This window comes from Macaca fascicularis, chromosome 1 (genome assembly GCF_037993035.2).
Source record: "Macaca fascicularis isolate 582-1 chromosome 1, T2T-MFA8v1.1".
In the NCBI taxonomy this organism is placed as follows: domain Eukaryota; kingdom Metazoa; phylum Chordata; class Mammalia; order Primates; family Cercopithecidae; genus Macaca; species Macaca fascicularis.
In genome coordinates, this window is record NC_088375.1 from 218,045,104 (window position 1) to 218,067,433 (window position 22,330).

The 22,330-nt window shown below is 50.8% G+C and overlaps 1 protein-coding gene across 2 annotated transcripts in view; it reads left to right on the top strand.

The window, feature by feature from the left end:
• Window positions 1-22,330, top strand: part of PADI2 (peptidyl arginine deiminase 2) — a 51,746-nt gene extending 29,416 nt beyond the window's left edge. Inside the window, exons 7-17 of one of the 2 annotated variants that reach the window (XM_045379599.2) lie at window positions 1,562-1,627; window positions 3,154-3,332; window positions 5,144-5,247; window positions 6,009-6,120; window positions 7,195-7,302; window positions 10,372-10,523; window positions 13,007-13,151; window positions 13,882-13,975; window positions 17,657-17,742; window positions 18,904-19,032; window positions 19,837-22,330. In XM_045379599.2, coding sequence (XP_045235534.2) covers window positions 1,562-1,627; window positions 3,154-3,332; window positions 5,144-5,247; window positions 6,009-6,120; window positions 7,195-7,302; window positions 10,372-10,523; window positions 13,007-13,151; window positions 13,882-13,975; window positions 17,657-17,742; window positions 18,904-19,032; window positions 19,837-20,070 — 1,409 coding nt within the window. In that variant the 3' untranslated portion in view covers window positions 20,071-22,330. The remainder of the gene's footprint in view (window positions 1-1,561; window positions 1,628-3,153; window positions 3,333-5,143; window positions 5,248-6,008; window positions 6,121-7,194; window positions 7,303-10,371; window positions 10,524-13,006; window positions 13,152-13,881; window positions 13,976-17,656; window positions 17,743-18,903; window positions 19,033-19,836) is intronic. The other variant, XM_005544642.4, reaches the window with a different exon arrangement.

Here is a 22,330-nt window from a genome sequence, read left to right on the forward strand (position 1 = left end):
TACGTGCTGGCCAATTCCTGGGGCAGAGAGGTCACCGTGGTCAATGGGCCCAGCCCAAGGCACGAGGACCACTCAATAGAGTGGCATTGTTGGTTCCTGCAGAAAGAGCTGGCCATGCTCAGTGTGGGGTCTGTGCCGAGCCAGGGATGGAGGACGGAGGAAAGGAGGCTCCTGGGGACAATGGCTGAATTGTTCCCACCAAGGAATCAGTCCACCCGGAGCTGGCCCCAACTGTCAGAAAGCAGCCCAGAACAGAGGTGCATTGTGAATCACAGGCCACGGGCCACATCAGGAGGGAGGAAGCTGCCAACAGACAGACTAGAACGTGTCCTCCACCTGCCCCACCACCCCCCCGGCCAGATCCCTGTTCCTACCCCAGAATTTGGGGGAGACCCCCAGGTGCTCTGAGCCCTGGGAAAGCTTTGGCTGTGTGGCTTCTGCCAGGACAAGTTGGCTTCTAGGCCTGACTCTCCCCTGAGCATCAGTTCAAGTGCAGCCTGGGGCCTGTGGGCGTGGGAGGGCGTAAGTGCTTGGAAGAAAATGTTTGCGTGATGCTAATCTATCTGAATCTACTGAGTGATAGGGCCGTAGGGTGCCCACTATTGTTTCTGGGTGAGCAGGACCTCACTTTCTATTCTTTGGGACTTTCAGTATCTGAATTTTTCTACCTCATTTCTTGGACTCCTCCTTCCCAAGGGAGGATGAGGTGGGACATGGTTTCCCTGCCTTCTGTTCGGAAACTATTCAATGAAAACTCCTTCACGTCCTTGTAATACAGGTCCAAGCAGGGTTATCGATGGTTACCCATGGTTACTGAGGTTACTGAAGTTACTGAGGCTGTGTCATTTGCATTGACCCTGTGGCATGGGTATCATTATCTCCCACTTAACAGATGAGTAAACTGGGGCTCAGGGAGGTTAAGTGAATTCTCTGAGGTTTGGTTTTTTTGTTTGTTTGTTTGTTTTTTGAGATGGAGTCTCGCTCTGTTGCCCAGGCTGGAATGCAGTGGTGTGATATCGGTTCACCACAACCTCTGCCTCCTGGGTTCAAGAGATTTTCCTGCCTCAGCCTCCCAAGTAGCTGGGATTACAGGCGTGCGCCACCATGTCTGGCTAATTTTTGTATTTTTTAGTAGAGATGGGGTTTCACTATGTTGGCCAGTCTGGTCTCGAACTCCTGACCTCGTGATTCGCCTGCCTCGTCCTCCCAAAGTGCTGGGATTACAGGTATGAGCCACTGCGCCCGGCTCCCTGAGGTTTTATAGCTTGTAAAGCCAGAGCAGTATTTAAACCAGGTCCCTCTGACATTGGAAGTCATAACCACTAAGGGAAGCACCCTTAGTGAGATTTATAACCCGGGTCTAATTCGGCACATTGTCCCACAAGAGGAACCCTCCCAAGCCCTGGCTTCGCAGTTCATTCACTTATTTCACACGTTTTAATCAAGCACCTGGTTTGTGCCAGGCTATTCTGGTTATGTGTTCTAACCCTTGAGCATCTGGTCATTAACCATTATCATTGTCGTTGAAAGCACTAAGCTGAGGCTGATTCTGCCCTTCCAGCTCTACAGGGCATAAAGAAATTCCTTCTGGAACTGCGTAGGGTCCTATCTCCATGCCTTTACCAATGCAAGTATCTCCTCTCCCCACCACACCCATTTCTGCCACCCCACGAGGGCATCTCAAAGGCTGCCTTCCTCTGCTCAAATGCTTCCCACCTCGCCTCCTCTGCCCTTCCCACCCTACCCCAAGTAACCAGACTGGATCTCACCCATAGCTGCCGTTATGACGCTTCCCACATCTGCTGCATCTTATCATCAGCTGAGCACTGCTCTTAGAGAGGCTGCATCTGGACCACCTCTGTCTCCCCGAAGGTCCTTGCCTGATTCATGTGCTCTCAATCTGCCTGAAAATTCCCCCTTGGTCTCTCCCACAGGGAGTGTTGTGGGAGTCATTGGTTTGTTCAGTAGACATTTGTTAAACATGACCATGTGCCAGGCAGGCCCTGGGCCACACTGGGCCTGTCTCTACCCTCGCACAGGTCACCCACATTTAAAAAGGCTGTGATGAGGCCAGGTGTGGTGGCTTACACCTGTAATAGCAGCACTTTGGGAGTGTGAGGGAGGCAAATCACTTAAGGCACGGGGTTCGAGACCAGCCTGACCAAGATGGCGACGAAACCCTGTCTCTGCTAAAAATACAAAAATTAGCCAGATATGGTGGTGTGCCCTGTAATCCCAGCTACTTGGGAGGTTGCAGTGGGCAGAGGTTGCAGTGAGCCAAGATTGCGCCACTGCACTCCAGCCTAGGCTACAGAGCGAGACTCCGTCTATAAATAAATAAATAAATAAATAAATAAACAAATAAGTAAATAAATAAAGGCTGTGATGGAGACGGCAGGGGGCTGTGGGAGCTCCAAGCAGAGCCCCTGGCTTTGTCTCTGGGGGATCTGGGCCGGATTGTTGCAAGTGACACAAACCAAGGCCTGAAGGAAGAAGGGACACGATTGTTTCAGGCAGAGGGGACAGCACAAGTCGAACTGGGAGCTTTCAGGAGGGCAGGAGCACTGGAGGAACCTGCCTTTCCGCCCAGCCACAAAAATGGACAGCCCATGCACTGGCCTTTACACCAACACGGCTTCCATGATATGGAGGGAATTTTTGGTACTAATGGGCACATTTATGTTTTGTTTATACAAAGGGGATGAGAGCTTGGGTTTCAGAATTGGACTTGAACCTGAGTCCCAGCTCAGCTATTTACTGGCTCTCTGACTTCGGACAAGCCACTCCTCCTTTCTGAGATCGGTTTCCTCATCTGTGAAATGGAAACAATTATACCCTCCCCTGACACCACTAACTGCTCAGCTGGCAATTTCCTATCGGCCATTCAGAGAGAGCTTGTTCATTTCATAGATGGGGAAGCCAAAAGCCAGAGAGGGTGACTGTCTGGCGAAGCGCCACACAACCAGCACACAGCAGTGCTGAGAAAATGACGATGACTCCTAGCCATGGCCACTCTGGTGGCATTTTCTGCTTGTGCTTTTCTCTCTGTCTAGAGAACAAACTACTTTGCCCTTTTGTCCCCATCAGTGATACCACCCCACTGACCTCTTTCTGATGTGAGTGGGAGTCTGACGTTGGTCCTTTTCCCTCCAGACCCGTTCTTCGGCCAACGCTATATCCACATCCTGGGCCGGCGGAAGCTCTACCATGTGGTCAAGTACACGGGTGGCTCCGCGGAGCTGCTCTTCTTCGTAGAAGGCCTCTGTTTCCCCGACGAGGGCTTCTCAGGCCTGGTCTCCATCCATGTCAGCCTGCTGGAGTACATGGCCCAGGTGAGGGCTCCAGGCTTCCACCATAGGGGGCTACCCCCGGGGGCCAGGGTGGGGCTTTTACCAGTGGGCCATTCCTAGGAGCCCACACTATGCTCCACCCCGCTCAAAGCGCCAAGGGGGTGGGTCCAGGCTAGGAGACCTCGATGACCCCTGCAAAGCCTGCATGTGGCTGCCAGGGTCCTCTGAGCCATGCTTCTGGGTCCTCTGAGCCAGTCTCCTTGCTGCTCCTGCTCCCCACGGATTCCCTGTGGGCAATGTTTTCTGACACATTCCACACCTGTGCCCTGGCCTTCCCTGCTCCCTGCCTAGGTCTGAGGCCCAGAGTCCTGCTGATTAGCACAAGGCTCTAAGCAGCCACCCGGGTGGGGTTTGCTGACCACCTACTGTGCGCTCTGTACTTCCTGCCCTACTCTGATCCCTCCCCCATCTGGGGGTTATACCATCTCTGACTGCAGGCTGAACCCCAAATCCCAGTTTCAGGTTGTGCCCTACCCTGGGGCCAGGCGTCTCAGCTAGCTTTGCTCTTGCTTTTGGGAGAAGCTGGATGAGAAGAAGAGGTCCTGTCCCTCTAGGGAAGCCCGCCTCACTGAGGGCATGCTGTGTGCACAAGAACCTCTCATCACAAAGACCTTTCATCCCCAGACCCTAGTCTCTCAGGCCCACCCTGTTTCACTCAGAAAAAAAGGGAGGGACCTGACTGCTCTCACAGACACAAGAGCCCCTCATTTTTATCCCCAGGCCACTTTGGGAAAGGATACAATGGGTGCTATACAAGGGTGAGGCTGGATCTAGCTGAGATGTATGAGAATGAGCCCTGGCAGCAGACTGCCCAGGTTCAACTCCTGGTTTAACCACCACAAGACACTAGGCAAGTGAATTAAGCTTCCTGTTAATTTCCTTAGTTAAGGGTAATATGCCGTACTTTCTCCATCTATAAGACAGAAAATCCAAAAAGCATCTGCTGCCTGGGGTGGTTGTGAGCATCCAAACTTGTAAAGTTCTACTTACAAGGCACCCTCAAGCTCCCTGGGAAGTGCAAAAGGCAAAGCCAACAGGATAGAGGACAGGGATGGGGCTTCTGATGGCACCCATGCCCAGGGCAACCGGAACCCCAGGATCTCTCAAGCACCCACAGAGACTCAAAAGGCAGACCACGGCAAGCAAGGCAAGCCGTGCAACAGTCCCCCCACCCCCGCACCTCCCCACCAAGGATGGGGTCCATTTCCTATAGCTTTTGAAAGCCAGCCCCACAAAGGAACCCTGGAATCAGACCTCACTTTCCCTCGGGTTCCAGGCAAGCTGCTTGACCATTCCTTAAAACAAAACAGTCTGTACATAGCAAAACTGACCCAAAACAATGCCAAAATGCCCACACACAGAAAAGGGCAAGGTGCCCAGGGCAAAAACAGAGGAAGGCGTGGGGCTGGTTCAACCGTTGCGTGGGGCGATTTCAGGAAGAGAAGTTTGATTGGACAAGATAGGACAGTGGTTAAGAGTGTGAACTCAGCAGCTGACTGCCTGGGTGTAAAGCCTGGCTCTACCACTTACCAACTATGTGACCTTGGGCAGTTAACAGCCCCATGACTCAGTTTCCCCATCTGAAAAGTGAGGATCATAGCAGTATCTACCTCCTGTGGTGGTTGGAAGGCAGAAAAGAATTGGCACGTGTGAAAGTACTTAGCACAGTCTTGGTGCACAGCAAGTACTCAGGAAATGTATTCAGTCATCAGTTTCACCCGCTTTGAAAGGCAGGCAAAGAAAGCACCCTAACAAGACCTTTTGACCCCCCACGCCTTGTCTCTCACACCCAGGACATTCCCCTGACACCCATCTTCACGGACACCGTGATATTCCGAATTGCTCCGTGGATCATGACCCCCAACATCCTGCCTCCTGTGTCGGTGTTTGTATGCTGGTAAGGGGTGGCCCCAGCCTGGAGAGGCAGCATGGCAGAGTGGCCAAGAGCCGAGTCAGATGGACATGAGTCTAGTTCCTGGCCCCATCACTTACCACTGTGTTACCTTTAGCAACTTTCTCAGCCTCTCTGAAATGCCCACATCATAGAGTCACGGTGAGGATTAAATGAGGCGAAGCAGGCAAAGCATTTATCCAAGATCCAGCATGCAGGGTATACTCTAAAAATAATAGCTGCCCTTCTGCTCTCTTGCTTAACCCCCTACCACGCACTTAGCAACCTCCTATGCAGTGGAAATGCAGCTCATCTGACTCATTCATTAAACAGACTTTTATTGACCACCTATTATGAGCTAGGTCCACAATAGCAAGATGAGAACCAAGGGAAAAAGTGCCTATGATTAGATGTCTGGCAACCCAAAAGGGACCCCTCGGGTCCTCACATGCATCCCATCTTCATGCCAGGCATAGCTCTTAATTGAAAATCTGTGGAGTCAGAGGTGTAAGGCATTGGGACAGGTGGGGGTGAGAGTTCCCCTCCTCATTTTATTTGTTCATGACCTTGACAAACGCCACATGAATGGGTGGGTTTACTTGGCCTTTGATTCCAGCAGCCTTTATAAAGGTGGCCGTGAGCACAGGTGTAGACTGATCTGCCCAGCATAGCCCAGAGATACCAGCTGCTGTCACCATCTCAGGGCAATGACTCTGGCCCCTCCTCACCCTTTCTCTTGGCCTCTCCTTCTTCCCCCAATTTCTCAGCATGAAGGATAATTACCTGTTCCTGAAAGAGGTGAAGAACCTGGTGGAGAAAACCAACTGTGACCTGAAGGTCTGCTTCCAGTACATAAACCGAGGCGATCGCTGGATCCAGGTGAGGAGTCCAGGTCCAGGCTGGGAAGGACATGACCCCGGGGTCAGGCAAAGAAGAGTCGGCTTCATGTAAACTGCCCGGACCCAGCAGCTCTGCAGATGGAGATTCTTTTGTCAGCTCATATCTGCACACGTGCACAAAGACATGAACATACAAGGCAGCGCACTGCAGTGCTGCTTCTTGTAGTAGCAAAAGATTGCAAAGCAACCTAAATGTCCATCCGTGGAGGACTGAGTAACAGCCTTCCCGGAGGTTCTGTGCAACCGCTACAAAGGATGAAGCCAATCTCTCAATATGGATACAGGATGTGCTTCGAGTTAAGTTGTTACTCAAAGGAAAACATATTCAGGATGCTGTTTGCTATTTGTGTGTTTTGTTTTGTTTGAGATGGGGTCTCACTGTGTCACCCAGGCTGGAGTGCAGTGGCACGATCTCAGCTCACTTTAACTTCCGCCTTCCGGGCTCAATCAATCCTCCCACCTCAGCCTCCCAAGTAGCTGGGACTACAGACGTGCACCACCACGCCTGGTTATTGTGTTTTTTAAAGTGAGGTCTAGGCCATGCATGGTGGATAATGCCTGTAATCCCAGCACTTTGGGAGACTGAGGTGGGAGGATTGCCTGAGACCAGGAATTCAAGACATGCTTGGGCAACATAGCAAGACCCTGTTTCCACAAAAAATTTTAAAATTAGCCTGGCATGGTAGTGCACACCTGTAGTCCTAGCTACTCAGAGGCTAAGGCAGGAGGACCGCTTGAGCCTAGGAGTTTGAGGCTGCAGTGGGCCATAATCATGACACTGCACTCCAGCCTGGGCAACAGAGTGAGACTCTGTCTCAAAAAAAAAAAAAATGGAGCTGATATCGGTAAGAAACCTGCTTGTGATGTGCAGAGACCACCTGTGGACACCTATGCTGCCATCATCAGTGTGAGGGGAGGAGGATGGGGGACCAGGGGATGGGGAACAAGATAGACATTCTTTTTCCTTGATGCTCTTGTGTTTCTCGAGTTTTCTGCCCATGTGCACAAATTGTCCCTTGGGCTCATCTAACAGCTCTCCTTGGTGTCCCTGCAGGATGAGATTGAGTTTGGCTACATCGAGGCCCCCCACAAAGGCTTCCCCGTGGTGCTGGACTCCCCCCGAGATGGAAACCTAAAGGACTTTCCTGTGAAGGAGCTCCTGGTAAGATGCTTAGGGCCACTTGGGGATGGAGGATGATCCCAGAGACTCTCATAAGACAGAGTGGTCAGGAGACCCTGGGCCACCTTGACACATTTGTCTGCTGCCTGGAGCCTCTGTTTCTCCTCTGCAAAACGGGTCACTTGGGATAGCTGCCTCTGAGGTCCTTTCCTGCTCTGATAACTGATGTTTTCCAAAACATGGAGCGTTTTCTAGTGGGAAATGGGAGCTAAGGGAAATAGAGTAAGATCTAGTTCCAGAGGCCCTGGTCCCTGGTGCTGCCCTTCCCCTCCAAATTGCAGCAAAGTGAGTTAAGTAAGTTTCAAAGAAGAAAAAAACATAGTTATGCAATTGTCAAAAATCATGGTTCCGACTTCCAAGTTCATCAGCACCTTGAGGCTATGGTTTTCGGTGCATGTGTGGGTGTGTTTTTGTTTTTGTTTTCTGAGACGGAGTCTTGCTCTGTCACCCAGGCTGAAATGCAGTGGCTCACTGCAACTTCCATCTCCCGGGTTCAAGCGATTCTCCTGCCTCAGCCTCCCAAGTAGCTGGGATTACAGGCATGCACCATCACGCCTGGCTAATTTTTGTATTTGTACTAGAGATGGGGTTTCACCATATTGGCCAGGCTGGCCTCGGACTCCTGACCTCAGGTGATCTGCCCAACTTGGCCTCCCAAAGTGCTGGGATTAGAGGCGTGAGCCACCGTACTTGGCCATGTTTTTTGTGTGTTTGTTTTTAAGCCATCTGACTCCTCCCATTCTGGAAGCCATTCTCACTCCCCTTTTAGGCCCTCAACAACCTAGTGTGTGAGGGCAGAACTGAAATCAATCTTTCTTTTGTCTGCACTCTTCTGCCCTGAACACGCTGGGGGAGGTTTGAACAGGGCATGAAACAAGAGACTGGAGTAGGTCAGGGGACTTTTCCCAAGGACACATGCAGGACAGCGTTCCTGTCAGACGCCAGGACTGCCCAGAGCTGACCCTGTGCCAGGTTCACACCTGTTCTGCCCCACATTCCTAACCCAGTGCCCTGTTCACAAGGAGATGCTAGAGCCAATGGCGTCGGCACAGAGCTTTGGAATGTCAGGCGGACCTGGTCTTGAGTCCTAATTGCACCTCTTAGCAGCCATGTGACTTTGGGCAAGCAATTACCTTCCACAAGCCCCAGTTTCCTCATCTGTAAAATGGGGATAGAAATGATATCGGTCTCACAGAATGTTGTGAAGATTGAAAGCGTTATATAAGGCATCAGTGCCATGGCTGGTATAATGACCATTATTCACTGTTGTTATGGTTATCATTCCCTGGGCCCTGTCCTCAGTGAGCCTATTGTCCACTTTCCCTAACACTATGATGAGTAGGCAACCAGCAATGGTTGCCACAGGCATGAGAAACGAGGCCTTTCCAGGTCACCACCTGCCTTTAGTATTCCAGGCTGGCCTGGTTCCAAGGCCCCCGGCTGCATTGTTCCTTGAGGCCCAGACCAGGCCCAGCTTTGTGCTGCATACCTGCCCACCTGTATGGTGCTGTAGAGCCCCAGCACCCCAGCCTCGGCAAGCTCCCATGTTGCCAGCTGGGGCCCCAAGGTGAGAAAGCGCTAAGCTGCTGCCAACCACCGCATGGGCTCAGCTGTCCCTGGAGCCTCTCAGCTGAGCCAGGATAAGCCACATCCTCCTACTCCACTGGATTTTGTCAGGCAAGCTTCATCCCAAGCCCAGTGCAAGCTCCCAAACAAGATTCCTGTATTTGTACCCCAAAAGTCATGAGAGGAATCTTAAATTTCAGGGGCCAATGGAGTTATGTCTTGTGTGCTAACTCCAGTTTTTTGGAGCTCTGTGTGAAGAAGGGTTCTGAGGCTTCCTCTGGGCTCAGTGGCAAGTCTGGCAGGTTGAGACTGGGTTGAGATGGCATGTATATTCACAGCTGCCACTTTTACATGTATTGGTCAGCTTCACCAAGTAACAAACCAACCCGAAATCTCCATGACTGACAACAGCAAAGGCCTGTGTCTTGCTGGCATTCCTTGTTGATTGCTGATGCTGGTCTGCCACTCTGCTTCTTCATGCCTTCCTCACTCTAGCACTCAAGGTGCCAGAGCAGCCCCAGTCTGGGAAATGCCATTCTCCTAGCACAGGGAGAAGTCAAAGAGTTGGCAGACACACGTGGGGGTTCCTATGGCTTCTGCTGTTCACTGGCATGCATCCCTTCTGCTCACATTTCATTGGCCAAAGCAAGTCATGTGACCAAGTCTGACACTGGGCAGGGAAGTACATTCCTTTTGCAGGAGGATGCCAGAAGTCACATGACAATGGGTCAGGATGCAAAATTCTCTTACTGCACAGTAATAATACAAGCTGCTCCCCGTCCTCAGGTTACCTAATCTGGTATCTCTTTATAGATGGGGAAATGGGCCAGACGCAGTGGCTCACCCCTGTAATCCCAGCACTTTGGGAGGCCAAGGTGGGTGGATCACTTGAGGTCAGGAGTTTGAGACCAGCCTAGGCAACCCAGTGAAACCCCATCTCACTAAAAATACAAAAATTAGCCAGGGATGGTGCTTGCCTGTAATCCTAGCCACTGGGGAGGCTGAGGCAGGAGACTCACTTGAACCGGGAGGCAGAGGTTGCAGTGAGCTGAGATCGCACCACCGCACTCCAGCCTGGGTGACAGAGCAAGACTCCATCTCAAAAAAAAAACAAACAACAACAACAAAACAGATGGGGAAACTGAAAGTGCATAGCATAAAATGGGGACTAATCCTGAAATCACCAATATGTATCTGTGCTTGGGAAATAGAGGCACACACAGGAATGCAGATGCCCACACACTCACATTCATACTCCCACTCACTCTCACACACACTCTCACACTTACACCGACATGCTCACACACTCAGCCTCCCCATGCCCAGGCCCCCTGCTCTTTATTAATCATAGGAAGACCAAGGACAACCCGCCTAGAAACTAAGTGCCCACAGACCCAGACTGAAGGTGGTAAAAGAGGGTAGCTGGCTTGGGGGCTGAGGACCCTGGCTGCAGAAGACTAATGCAGGTGTGTGCCCTCTGCCTAGGGCCCAGATTTTGGCTACGTGACCCGGGAGCCCCTCTTTGAGCCTGTCACCAGCCTTGACTCGTTTGGAAACCTGGAGGTCAGTCCCCCAGTGACCGTGAACGGCAAGACATACCCTCTTGGCCGCATCCTCATCGGGAGCAGCTTTCCTCTGTAAGAGAAGCCAGGCTGGGGCTGGGGGCTGGGGGAGTGGGGAGGTCACTGTTTCTCTTTTAGGGTGGCCTGGGTTGCTCACACATGGAGCAAGTGGCTGGGAGAATTATTCCCTCCCACGACTTCCTGTTAAGAGACTGACACCCTTGGAAAGAAAATTAAGCGAACCTTTACATCTTCGTGTGATTTAGGATCTAATATATAACTAAATAAACAACTCTCTTCCCCACATGGAAAGGCGTATAATGAGATTATAAATCAGCTGGTTGGCCGGGCACGGTAGCTCTCACCTGTAATCCCAACACTTTGGGAGGCCAAGGTGGGCAGATCATTCGAGTCCAGGGCTTTGAGACCAGCTTGGGTAACACGGCAAACCCTGTCTCTACAAAAAATATGAAAATTAGCCAGCCACGGTGGCATGCACCTGTAGTCCCAGCTACTCAGGAGGCTGAGTTGGGAGGATCACCTGAGCCTGGGAGGTGGAGGTTGCAGTGAGCTGAGATCAGGCCACTGCACTTCAGCCTGGGCAATAGAAAGAGACCTCATCTCAAAGATAGATAGATAGATAGATAGATAGATAGATAGATAGATAGATAGACAGACAGACAGACAGACAGACAGATAGATAGGCTGGGCACAGTGGCTCATGCCTGTAATCCCAGCACTTTGGGAGGCAGAGGCAGGCAGATTGCTTAAGGCCAGGAGTTCAAGACCAGCCTGGACAACATGGCAAAACTTCGTCTCTACTAAAAATACAAGTATTAGCAGGCATAGTGGTAATCCTAGCTTCTTGGGAGGCTGAGGCATGAGAATTGTTTGAACCTGGGAGGTAGAGGTTGCAGTGAGCTGAGATCATGCCCCTGTACTCCAGCCTGGGTGACAGAGAGAGATTTTGTCTCAAAAAAAATTAGGCCAGGTGCGGTGGCTCACGCCTGTAATCCCAGTACTTTGGGAGGCTGAGGTGGGCGGATCACCTGAGGTCCAGAGTTTGAGACCAGCCTGACCAACATGGACAAACCTCGTCTCTACTAAAAATACAAAATTAGCTGGGCGTGGTGGCGCACGCCTGTACTCCCAGCTACTCAGGAGGCTGAGGCAGGAGAATCACTTAAACCCAGGAAGCAGAGGTTGCAGTGAACCGAGCTCGTGCCATTGCACTCCAGCCTGGGCAACAAGGGTGAAACTGCGTCTCAGAAAACAAAATTAAATTCAATTAAATATTAAATAAATCAGCTGGGGAAGGGAGGGAGGAGTCCGGAAAAGGAACACTGACAGGTATGAGTGGGAGCATACCAATGAATCCTCAGGAATACCGTACTTAAAAGAGGTATGAGCAGATGTGGTCCTGCCCCAGAAATGTGAGTCCCTGGCTCCCAGGCCTGTGCATGATTCTCCTCACTCCCTGCCCAGTTGATCCACCAGCCAGTGAAAAGATTCTTCCTTGTCAGGGCAGTCGCTGGGGAGAGAGTGAATACCTTAGGTTCTCATGCCACAAAAGGGCTGCCAGGAGCCTGCACAGATGGGATCAGCCAGGATTTGGGCACCAGGTTCCTCCGAGTCACATGGGATGCTCAACCTTCTGTGGGAAGGCCACTGGCACAGGCAGCGATTGTTTGCCCACTCTTGCCTCCTTCTCCCTCCACTCAGTGGCCACTCATTCACTCAGCAACCATTTCCTGAGCACCAGCCAAGTGCCAGGCCCTGTGTCAGGCACAGGGTCCCAAACAGGAGGCCCAGCCCCTGCCTTCAAGGAGATGGCAGAGGTCTCAGGCATGCACATAGACCCTGATGAAATAGAGGGACGTACAACGACAGAAAAAATGACAGGGAGTCAGGGCAGCCCAGGGAGGGGCCCCCAATCCCCTTGAGGAGCTCAGGGAGGCCAACATGGTGAAACCCTGTCTCTACTAAAAATACAAAAATTAGCCGGGCGTGGTAGCACATGCCTGTAGTCCCAGCTACTCAGGATGCTGAAGCAGGAGAATTGCTTGAACCTGGGAAGCAGAGGTTGCAGCAAACCAAGATCATGCCACTGCACTCCAGCCTGGGCAACATAGCAAGACTCCATCTCAGAAAAAAAAAAAAAAAGATTAAAATAAGTAGAAGTTAATGTAGCAAAGAAGCACGTGGATGAGGGCAGATCTGGGAGCCCTCCTGTGCCCTAGCCCCCTCCGGCAGGCCAGGTGGGACTCTCACACACAGAATGTGGCCTCCGCACAGTCACAGGCACCCTCGAGGGCTGAGATCTGGGCTCCCTGCCCTTCATACAGGCCGCAGCTGCAACTAACACCTACTTCTTTCCCCTTGGACTCAAACGCCTTACTGCCTGTGCCAGGGTCTCTTAACCCAACCTAGTCTCCTTCCTGGGACTTCTCTGCTGATGCCACTCTGGGTCCGGGATGGGTCCCAGAGACCAAACTCCTTTTGCAGGCCCTCTGGTAAGGTGGGTAGTTTTCTGAAACTCCTGTTCCTCCCTTCTCCAGGTCTGGTGGTCGGAGGATGACCAAGGTGGTGCGTGACTTCCTGAAGGCCCAGCAGGTGCAGGCGCCCGTGGAGCTCTACTCGGACTGGCTGACTGTGGGCCACGTGGATGAGTTCATGTCCTTTGTCCCCATCCCTGGCACAAAGGTAAGCTAGCCCCCTGTGGCTGGAGTGAATGGGGTAGCAGCAAACCCATATATTACCAGCCCCTGCCAGCAGAGGGCAAGAGCTAGGGGAACCAGACAGCATAAAGGAAGGAGGAAGTAGGCTGAAGCTGGTTTGCATGTTGTTGCTGTGGCAGGTAAAATTTTAACCCCATAAATCCAAAATGTTAGCATTTCAACACGTAATCAACCTAAAAATTATTAACAAGAGATTTAAATTCTTTTCTCATACTAAATCTTCAAAACCTGGTAAGGATTTTACTCATATGATACATCTCAATTCAGACTAGCCACAGCTCAAGTGTTCAATAGTCACACAAGGCTAGTGGCTACTGTGTTGGCGATAACGCTCTGGAGAGAAATAGAGTATGCACCTGTGGCACTGGAAAGAGGTTCTTTCATTTTCTTATGGGTACAACTTCATACCCTGGAAATTCCCTGCAAATTGCGTGGCTGCTTGGCAACTTGGAGAAGTCCTGTCCAAGGCCACCTTTGGCTCTGAGCCTTGACCTGGTGACATTGCTGAGGTAGAGGAAAGGTGAGAAATATTCCTCTGAAGCAGAGAACACCCTCCCCGGCAGCCTTTGCCACTCGGCGTTGGGGGCCTGAGGCAATGAGCAGGCAAGGCAATGGGTCCTCAGCGCAGGGCCTCCCCCATGCTCCTTGGGTGCCCTCCCACTGCTGACTCTGTCCCTCTGGACTGTCTCTTGGAGAAATTCCTGCTGCTTATGGCCAGCACCTCGGCCTGCTACAAGCTCTTCCGAGAGAAGCAGAAGGACGGCCATGGAGAGGCCATCATGTTCAAAGGTAAGTGGTCACAGGGCCTTGGCAGGAAGTGGCGAGCTGGAGGCCCCAGAGAGACCCTCGGGAGGGTGGGGCAGATGAGCACTTTGTCCCTGAGCACCCAGTTCCACTTCCCTGGGTGTCTGGCCTGATCCGGGGTTTGTGAGGTCACCATGGTGGGAAGAACCTCTGGCCTCCTGTGACCTTTGCTGTGGTTGGGTGGACTGTGAGCAGCCCATAGCTCCTTAGTGTCACCAGCAGTGCATGGCACATCTTCAAGGCCTAGTGTATACTTTAAATGGCAGCAGACCCAGTGGAGGGTTAAATGGTTGAAAACTGACATGCAGCTAAGTCTGGTGGCTCATGCTTACAATTCCAACACCTTCGGAGGCTGAAGCAGGAGGATCACTTGAGGACAGGAGTTCGAGACCAATCTGGGCAACATAGTGAGAGCCCCATCTCTATAATATTTTCTTTTTTTTTTTTTTTTTTTTTTTTTGAGACAGAGTTCCACTCTTGTTGACCAGGCTGGAGTGCAATGATGAAATCTTGGCTCACTACAACCTCCGCCTCCCGGGTTCAAGCGATTCTCCTGCCTCAGCCTCCCAAATAGCTGGGATTACAGGCATGCACCACCAAGCCCAGCTAATTTTTTGTATTTAATAAAGATGGGGTTTCGCCATGTTGGTCAGGCTGGTCTTGAACTCCTGTCCTCAGGTGATCCACCTGCCTCAGCCTCACAAAGTGCTGGGATTACAGGCATGAGCCACCACACCCAGCCTCTCTATAATAAAAATTTCGAAAAAGAAAAGAAAACTGATGTGCAGTCTGCATTGAAGGAGCTTGTATTTTAGAAAGAGAGATAGAGAGAAAAATAGATACAATACAATTTAGGGACAGGAAGAAAAGTGGACTTTGGTGGGCAAAAGGCATATTATGGTCAGACATCGTGGTTGTCAGCCCAGGAGTGAGACATGATCTTCTACATTTGAACATTCACATAATTGGGACATATATAGACGGGATGAGGTTTGGATTTGAATTAATCATGGAAAGAGGGAAAGATGATCAGGTGGAGACAGCCAGCCAGGTTACAGACACCATGCAAATTCCTCATACTTTTTTTTTTCTTTTTCAACTTCTGTTTTAGATTTAGGGGGCACATGTGCAGGTTTGTTACCTTAGTATTTTGTGTAATTCGGGATATGAATGATCCCATCACACAAGTACTGAGCATAGTAGCCAATAGTTAGTCATTCAACTATTTCCCTCCTGTCTCCCTCCCCACTCTAGTAGTCCCCAATGTTTTGCTGTTGCCATCCTTATGTCCAATACCTTTTTTATTGTGATAAAATATACCTAATCTAATACATTTATTTGTTTTTGTTTTGTTTTGTTTTGTTTTTTCTTAGACGGAGTTTTGCTCTGTCTCCCAGGCTGGAGTGCAGTGGCATGATCTCAGCTCACTGCAAACTCCACCTTCCAGTTCACGCCATTCTCCTGCCTCGGTCTCCCGAGTGGCTGGGACTACAGACACCCGCCACTACGCCTGGCTAATTTTTTTTTGTATTTTTAGTAGAGACAGGGTTTCACCGTGTTAGCCAGGATGGTGTCGATCTCCTGACCTCGTGATCCACCCGCCTTGTCCTCCCAAAGTGCTGGGATTACAGGTGTGAGCCACCGTGCCCGGCCTACATTTGTTATTTTAATCATCTGTAAGGGCACAGTTCCGGGACATTAAACACATCTACAATGCTGGCTAAGCATCAGCACTCTCTATATCCATTATACTTTTTTTTTTTTTTTTTTTTTGAGATGGAGTCTCGCTCTGTCACCCAGGCTGTAGTGCAGTGGTGCGATCTCGGCTCACTGCAAGCTTCACCTCCAAGGTTCAAGCCATTCTCCTGCCTCAGCCTCCCGAGTAGCTGGGACTACAGGCACCTGCCACCATGCCTGGCTAATTTTTTGTATTTTTAGTAGAGACAGGGTTTCACCGTGTTAGCCAGGATGGTCTCGATCTCCTGACCTCAAGATCTGCCCGCCTCAGCCTCCCAAAGTGCTGGGATTACAGGCGTGAGCCACCGCGCCCGGCCTGTTTTTTTCTTAAATGACTTTTGTCACTTTTCTGCTTGGTATCCACTCCCATAGCTGGTTGATACATGACTGCCCCTCAGATCCAGAGACAGTGTTCCTGACTGTCACTGGTGTCTAGGACAGACAAGACCAATTTAACACCACCACCCTTTTTAAATTCCCCATCAACGGGAAGTTTGTTCTTGGATTGGCGAGCTTGAGTCCTGACTTCCTGGAGGCTTCCTCTCTAATATTAAACATACCCTCAAAACCTACCCATAGGATATAGGGACCATTATTTTTGTACAAATAGGGACATGCAGTGCCCCAGATTTCTCCTTGTATTTTAGAAAGAGAGATAGAGAGAAAATAGATATAATGCAGTTTGGGGACAGGAAGAAAAGTGGATTTTGATGGGCAGAAGGCATGGTCAGACATCGTTGTCGTCAGTACTGGAGTGAGACATTATTTCCTGGACTTAGACATTCACATAATTGGGACAGACATAGAGAGGATGTGTGGATGTGCAGTCAGCAGAGACTGGAAGTGCACAGGAGACCTGGAGAGGAAGGTGAACCAGGCGATGCCAAAGAGCCAGGATCTCTGCTGGATCAGAGCCTACAACATTGGGGGAAAACACATCCCTTTAAAAGACGATAAAAACTACAGACTTGCCCTCCAGAAAAATGCTTATATGAACCTATCCCCTGAACTTGGATCAGTTTTAGAAAATCACAGATCCCTAAAGTTTTCTGTCTCTACCGGGACCCTGCCTTCTGAGTCCCTAAGCCTCAAAGATTACATCCAGCTTATAGCTGGGCATCTTTGCCGCTATGCAGCTATAAACCTGGGAAGTGTAATTGACCAGCAGGCTCTTCCCAGATGAGGCCAAAAAAGAATAAATAAATAAATAATAGGTTAAGAGCATAGGCTCTGGAATCAGACTGATCTGCACACCAACTCTGCCACTTCCTAGTGTAAGACCTGGGATAAATCACATAACTTCTCTGTGCCTCAGTTTCCTCATTTTTCAGAGTAGCGACTACCCCATAGAAATGTGGGGAGGATCCATGAGTTAGTTCAATGTAAAGCATTTAGAAGAGTGTCGGCCACATAGTAGGTGCTCATTGAGCATTAGGCATTACTAATCAAGCTGGAAGCCATATAAGCCATCATGTGGTATGGGAGCCAGACGCAGGCCACTCCCGAGCAGCAGCCAAGATGAGGCAGTTCTGGAAAATGGGAAGGGTGTCCCCTTTGGCCATGCTGCTTCTGCCACATTCATGCTGGTCAGCTGCTCATCCTTAGGAGCAGGCTCTAGGTGGGAGAACCAGGGGGCTACTTGTACCACCCCTGATCCCACTGGCCGGAGTGAGAGCAAGGCAGCTGCCACCACTGTCCTGGCTCAGATGTCATAGTCAACACTGGAGAAAAGAGTGTGTGCTGCCCTTCCCAGACAGAGGGGGCCTGATTTCTCCTGGGAGTGCCCTCCTGTGATCCAGCCTGTCCCCAGCCCCATCTCCCCAGTCCCAGTCCAGCAGTTAGCCCAGGGACTGGAGGGTCTTGGCAAAAGGGGAACAGCCAGCCTGGGTATCTAAAGCTTGACCATCCCCTGTCCTTTGACCCCCGCAGGCTTGGGTGGGATGAGCAGCAAACGAATCACCATCAACAAGATTCTGTCCAACGAGAGCCTCGTGCAGGAGAACCTGTACTTTCAGGTGAGGGCAGGGCAGGGGTGCAGGGCCAGAGGGCCCCTGGGAGGGATGAGGCTCAGGCCCTCACATCCTTGGGCCTTCCGTAGAGAATGGCCGAGGGCTCAGGAGCTCCTGACCCGGAGCACAGCAGCACGGGGAAGAGCCTCCACCAGCATTCAGCCAGCCTCCTTGCTTTACTTCTGGGCTAAAGTCCCAGGGTTAAAGGAGTGCCAAATTGTGCCGCCCCTCACTTGGGACGGTAGGCCCATGGGCAACTCACTAAGGTTGTCTTTGGTTCTCTCATCTCTAAAAAGGGGATAATGGGGGCCACACACAGTGTCTCATGCCTGTCATCTCAGTACTTTGGGAAGCCAAGGCGGGAGGATTGCTTAAGGCCAGGGGTTTGAGACCAACCTGGGCAACATAGTGAGACACTTGTCTCTACAAAATAAATAAATAAATAAAAATTTTGGCCGGGCGTGGTGGCTCATGCCTGTAATCCCAACTCTCTGGGAGGCCGAGGCGGGCAGATCACCCGAGGTCAGGAGTTCAAGGCCAACATGGCCAACATATTGAAACTCCATCTCTACCAAAAATACAAAAATTAGCCAGGCGTGGTGGCGGGCGCCTATAATCCCAGCTACTTGGGAGACTGAGGCAGGAGAATCACTTGAACCCAGGAGGTGGAGGTTGCAGTGAACCGAGATCATGCCACTGCACTCCAGCCTGGGCAATGGAGCAAGACTCAGTCTCAAAAAAAAAAAATTAAAAGGGGATAATAATAGCATCTGTATCACAGGGCTGGAGCTTAAATAAGCAGTCTATGTAATGCCCTTAGACAGTACCAGGCACATGTACACATTAGCTTTTGTTATTACCAAAATCATCAGTGTTGGGTGGCCCAAGGGGTCACTGAGGTGCTGTGTGGGAAACAGTTAGTACAGGGACCGGCTCTAGTGAGTGCTGGGGAAATGGCAGCTGCTGCTCTGACATCTGTGACCATCCTCTGTCCTGAACCCTGGTAGACAGGGCCGGGGAGAGGCTGCAGAGGTGCCCACTGAGTGCTAGAAGTCTCTCTGGACTGCCGGGGCCCCTGGCCTGGTGCTGCAGACTGGGATGGGGTTGACAAGGTGGCAGGTGTGTGTCCCCCTCACCTGCATGCCCTCCCTCTTTTCTCCTTCCCAGCGCTGCCTGGACTGGAACCGTGACATCCTCAAGAAGGAGCTGGGACTGACAGAGCAGGACATCATTGACCTGCCCGCTCTGTTCAAGATGGACAAGGACCACCGCGCCAGAGCCTTCTTCCCAAACATGGTGAGGCCCTGCGGACCCCAACCCTCGCCCCATGCCAGTATAGGGCAGCCAGATCCAGAAGGACCCCTCAACTGAGGCTGTCCAATGGGGAGGCCCAGGTCCCAATCCTGGCTGCACTGCTGTGTGACCTCACCTCAGGCACTTGCCCTCTCTGGGCCTCCATTTCCTCCTAGGGGTGATATGCTCGTCCTAGCTGCTTCACTGAGATACTGGGAACCCTTTTTCTTAACAGATAGGAAAGTGCTGTGCAAAAGATTAAAAGTCCTTTATGTACAGGAGGGATTCCTGTTACATAGAGGAGAGTCTTCCATAACATAGAAAGAGGTTAGAACAATACATATGCACACATGGACACATATATACACACATGCGCACACATAAACACACGTGCATGCGTGGACACATATACATACACGTGCACACAGAAACACGTGCAGCATGAACATATATACACACACACGCACACACAGAAATACACATGCACACACAAATGCATACATACTCACGCATGTGTGCACATTCATACACATGTACATGTACACACTGATGCATGCATATATAGCCATGTATACATACATGTACAGACATGTGAATGCTTTTGCACACACATACATACAGAGGCAGATTGCCTGGTTTTCCGCCTCAGCTCTGCCATTTGTGAGTGACTTAGACCCACTCCGTCCCTATCCAATCACAGTTACTACTTCACAGGTTGCTGTGAGGGTTCAGTGAGCTTAAGACGGGCATGTGTATAGTAGGTGCTCACTAAATGGAAGCTGTTACCATCACAATCCCCCATCACAGGTGAACATGATCGTGCTGGACAAGGACCTGGGCATCCCCAAGCCATTCGGGCCACAGGTGGAGGAGGAGTGCTGCCTGGAGATGCACGTACGCGGCCTCCTGGAGCCTCTGGGCCTCGAATGCACCTTCATCGACGACATTTCTGCCTACCACAAGTTTCTGGGGGAAGTCCACTGCGGCACCAACGTCCGCAGGAAGCCCTTTACCTTCAAGTGGTGGCACATGGTGCCCTGACCTGCCAGGGGCCCTGGTGTTTGCCTCCTTCCCTGAGTTCTCCAGACCCCTCACATGCCCAGAGCCTTCTGCTGACATGGACTGGACAGCCCCGCTGGGAGACCTTTGGGACGTGGGGTGGGATTTGGGGTGTCTGTGCCTTGCCCTCCCTGAACGGGGCCTCAGTGTCCTCTGAAGCCATCCCCAGTGAGCCTCGACTCTGTCCCTGCTGAAAATAGCTGGGCCAGTGTCTCTATAGCCCTGACATAAGGAACAAAACAAAACACAGCAAACCATGTGCCCAAACCGTTCCCCAAAGAATTTTGAGTCTCTAGTCTGACACCGAATGAGGGGAGAAGGGAAGGAGATTCTGGGATCGCCAGTTCTTCCAGCAGCCATGCCCTGAAAATCAAGGTAGAATCCATGGAAAGGGACCCCAGGACCCCAGGACCCTAGACGTATCTTGAACTGCCATCATCATTTCAAATCCACCTCCCTTAGGGTTTCCAGGTGGCCACCTCCAATTTTTCATTCCTTACCAATCTGTCAAATCCTCTTGGCTTTCTCTCTGCAGCATGGACACTGTTGGCTAGTCCTCCCCACTCCCTGAGGGTCCAGTAAGTTAGCTTAGAACCTTCCTGGAAATATTTCATCTGAGCAGGTTTCCCCACGTGTGGGATGCTCCTTTTACCTCATCTGTCTCATGGATGCAGGTTCCCCCGCATGCATGGGGATTTCTCCCCAGACCAGCATACTTGTGGCCTGAGAGTTCAATGTGTAAAGATGCCCTTGGTCAGCCATATCCATCCTCTCTTGCCTGGTCCTTGATTCTCTGGTCAGTCCCTGACCTTCCTCCTCCCACTGCCTTGACTTTCTTCCTTTTTATTCCTGATGCCATCTGTCCAGGCAGCTAGACAAGAACTTGTTCACCAGCAGCCAGAATCAGGCCTTCCCTGGGGCATAATAAGTGACCAGCCCCTCGTCCCAGACACCACATCCAACACATAAGGACCCTGGCCTGCCCTCCAGCCCAACAGCCAGTTTTGGGTCAGCTGCCAGCTTAGGGGTGGTTTGATTATCCCATTGAAATTCACCAGTGCATTTGCCAAAGACCCTCTCATTTGGACATATCCAGATTCATTCCTGGCTCCAAGTGAAAAGACTCAATTTCAATCTTTAAAAGTTCCTTTAGGGCCAGAAGAATAAAGGAATTATAATCCCATTTTGAAGAACCAATTTATAACCAATGAAAAGGTTATAATGTAATTATATTCTTGGAGGAACAAGATTTTCATTTGGGATTATTTCTTTCAACCATTCAACAAACATTTGTTGTATGCCCCTAAGCGCCAGGCACGGCATTGGGCTCTGCAAACACAGTGGTTAGTAGCAATCTGGACCTGGTCCCTACTGGCATGGAACCCATCAGTCCCCAACATGCAAAGTTCACATTTAAAGGCCAGCCCCTGCCCCTTCAGTGATGCGTTCTTTAGAAATGCCAGCCCACTATATTCAGAAATTCATCCTCAGGGCACAAAACTTCCAGCAAGTCACTGTCATGGTGAAATGGGCGGTGGGAGGGGGTGTTCTTTAAACAGCCCTCCTTCCCATCTAGCTGGCCAGTACCTATCCAGTGAGTCCCCAGAGCCTCCAGAAGCTGTTGTCTCCTCTCTGGGGACAGCAACTCCTGCCTTTGGAGGCCAAAGCCCCAGATCTCTCCAGCCCCAGAGCTGAAAACACCAAGTGCCTATTTGAGGGTGTCTGTCTGGAGACTTAGAGTTTGTCATGTGTGTGTGTGTTTGGTTAATGTGGGTTTATGGGTTTTCTTTCTTTTTTTTTAGTCTACATTAGGGGGAAGTGAGTGCCTCCCACGTGCAGACAGTGTGTCTTTATAGATTTTTCTAAGGCTTTCCCCAATGATGTCGGTAATTTCTGATGTTTCTGAAGCTCCCAGGACTCACACACCGTTTCCCATCTCACTTGCCCACCCAGTGTGACGACCCTCGGTGTGGATGTACCCCTGTGGACTCATGGCTCTTCCCCACCCCCACTTTCTATAAATGTAGGCCTAGAATATGCTTCTCTGTTGCAAAACTCAGCTAAGTTCCTGTTTCCACCTTGATGTTGAAATATCCTATGTAAGAGGGCAGGGGGTGTCGTGAAGATGGCAAGAAGAACACAGTTTCAAATTTCTGGAAAAGAGCCTGTGGTAGAGATCTAAAGATGTTTAGGGAAGAGCTCGACTAAAGAACAATGAAATAAATGGTCCAAGGGGAAGTCA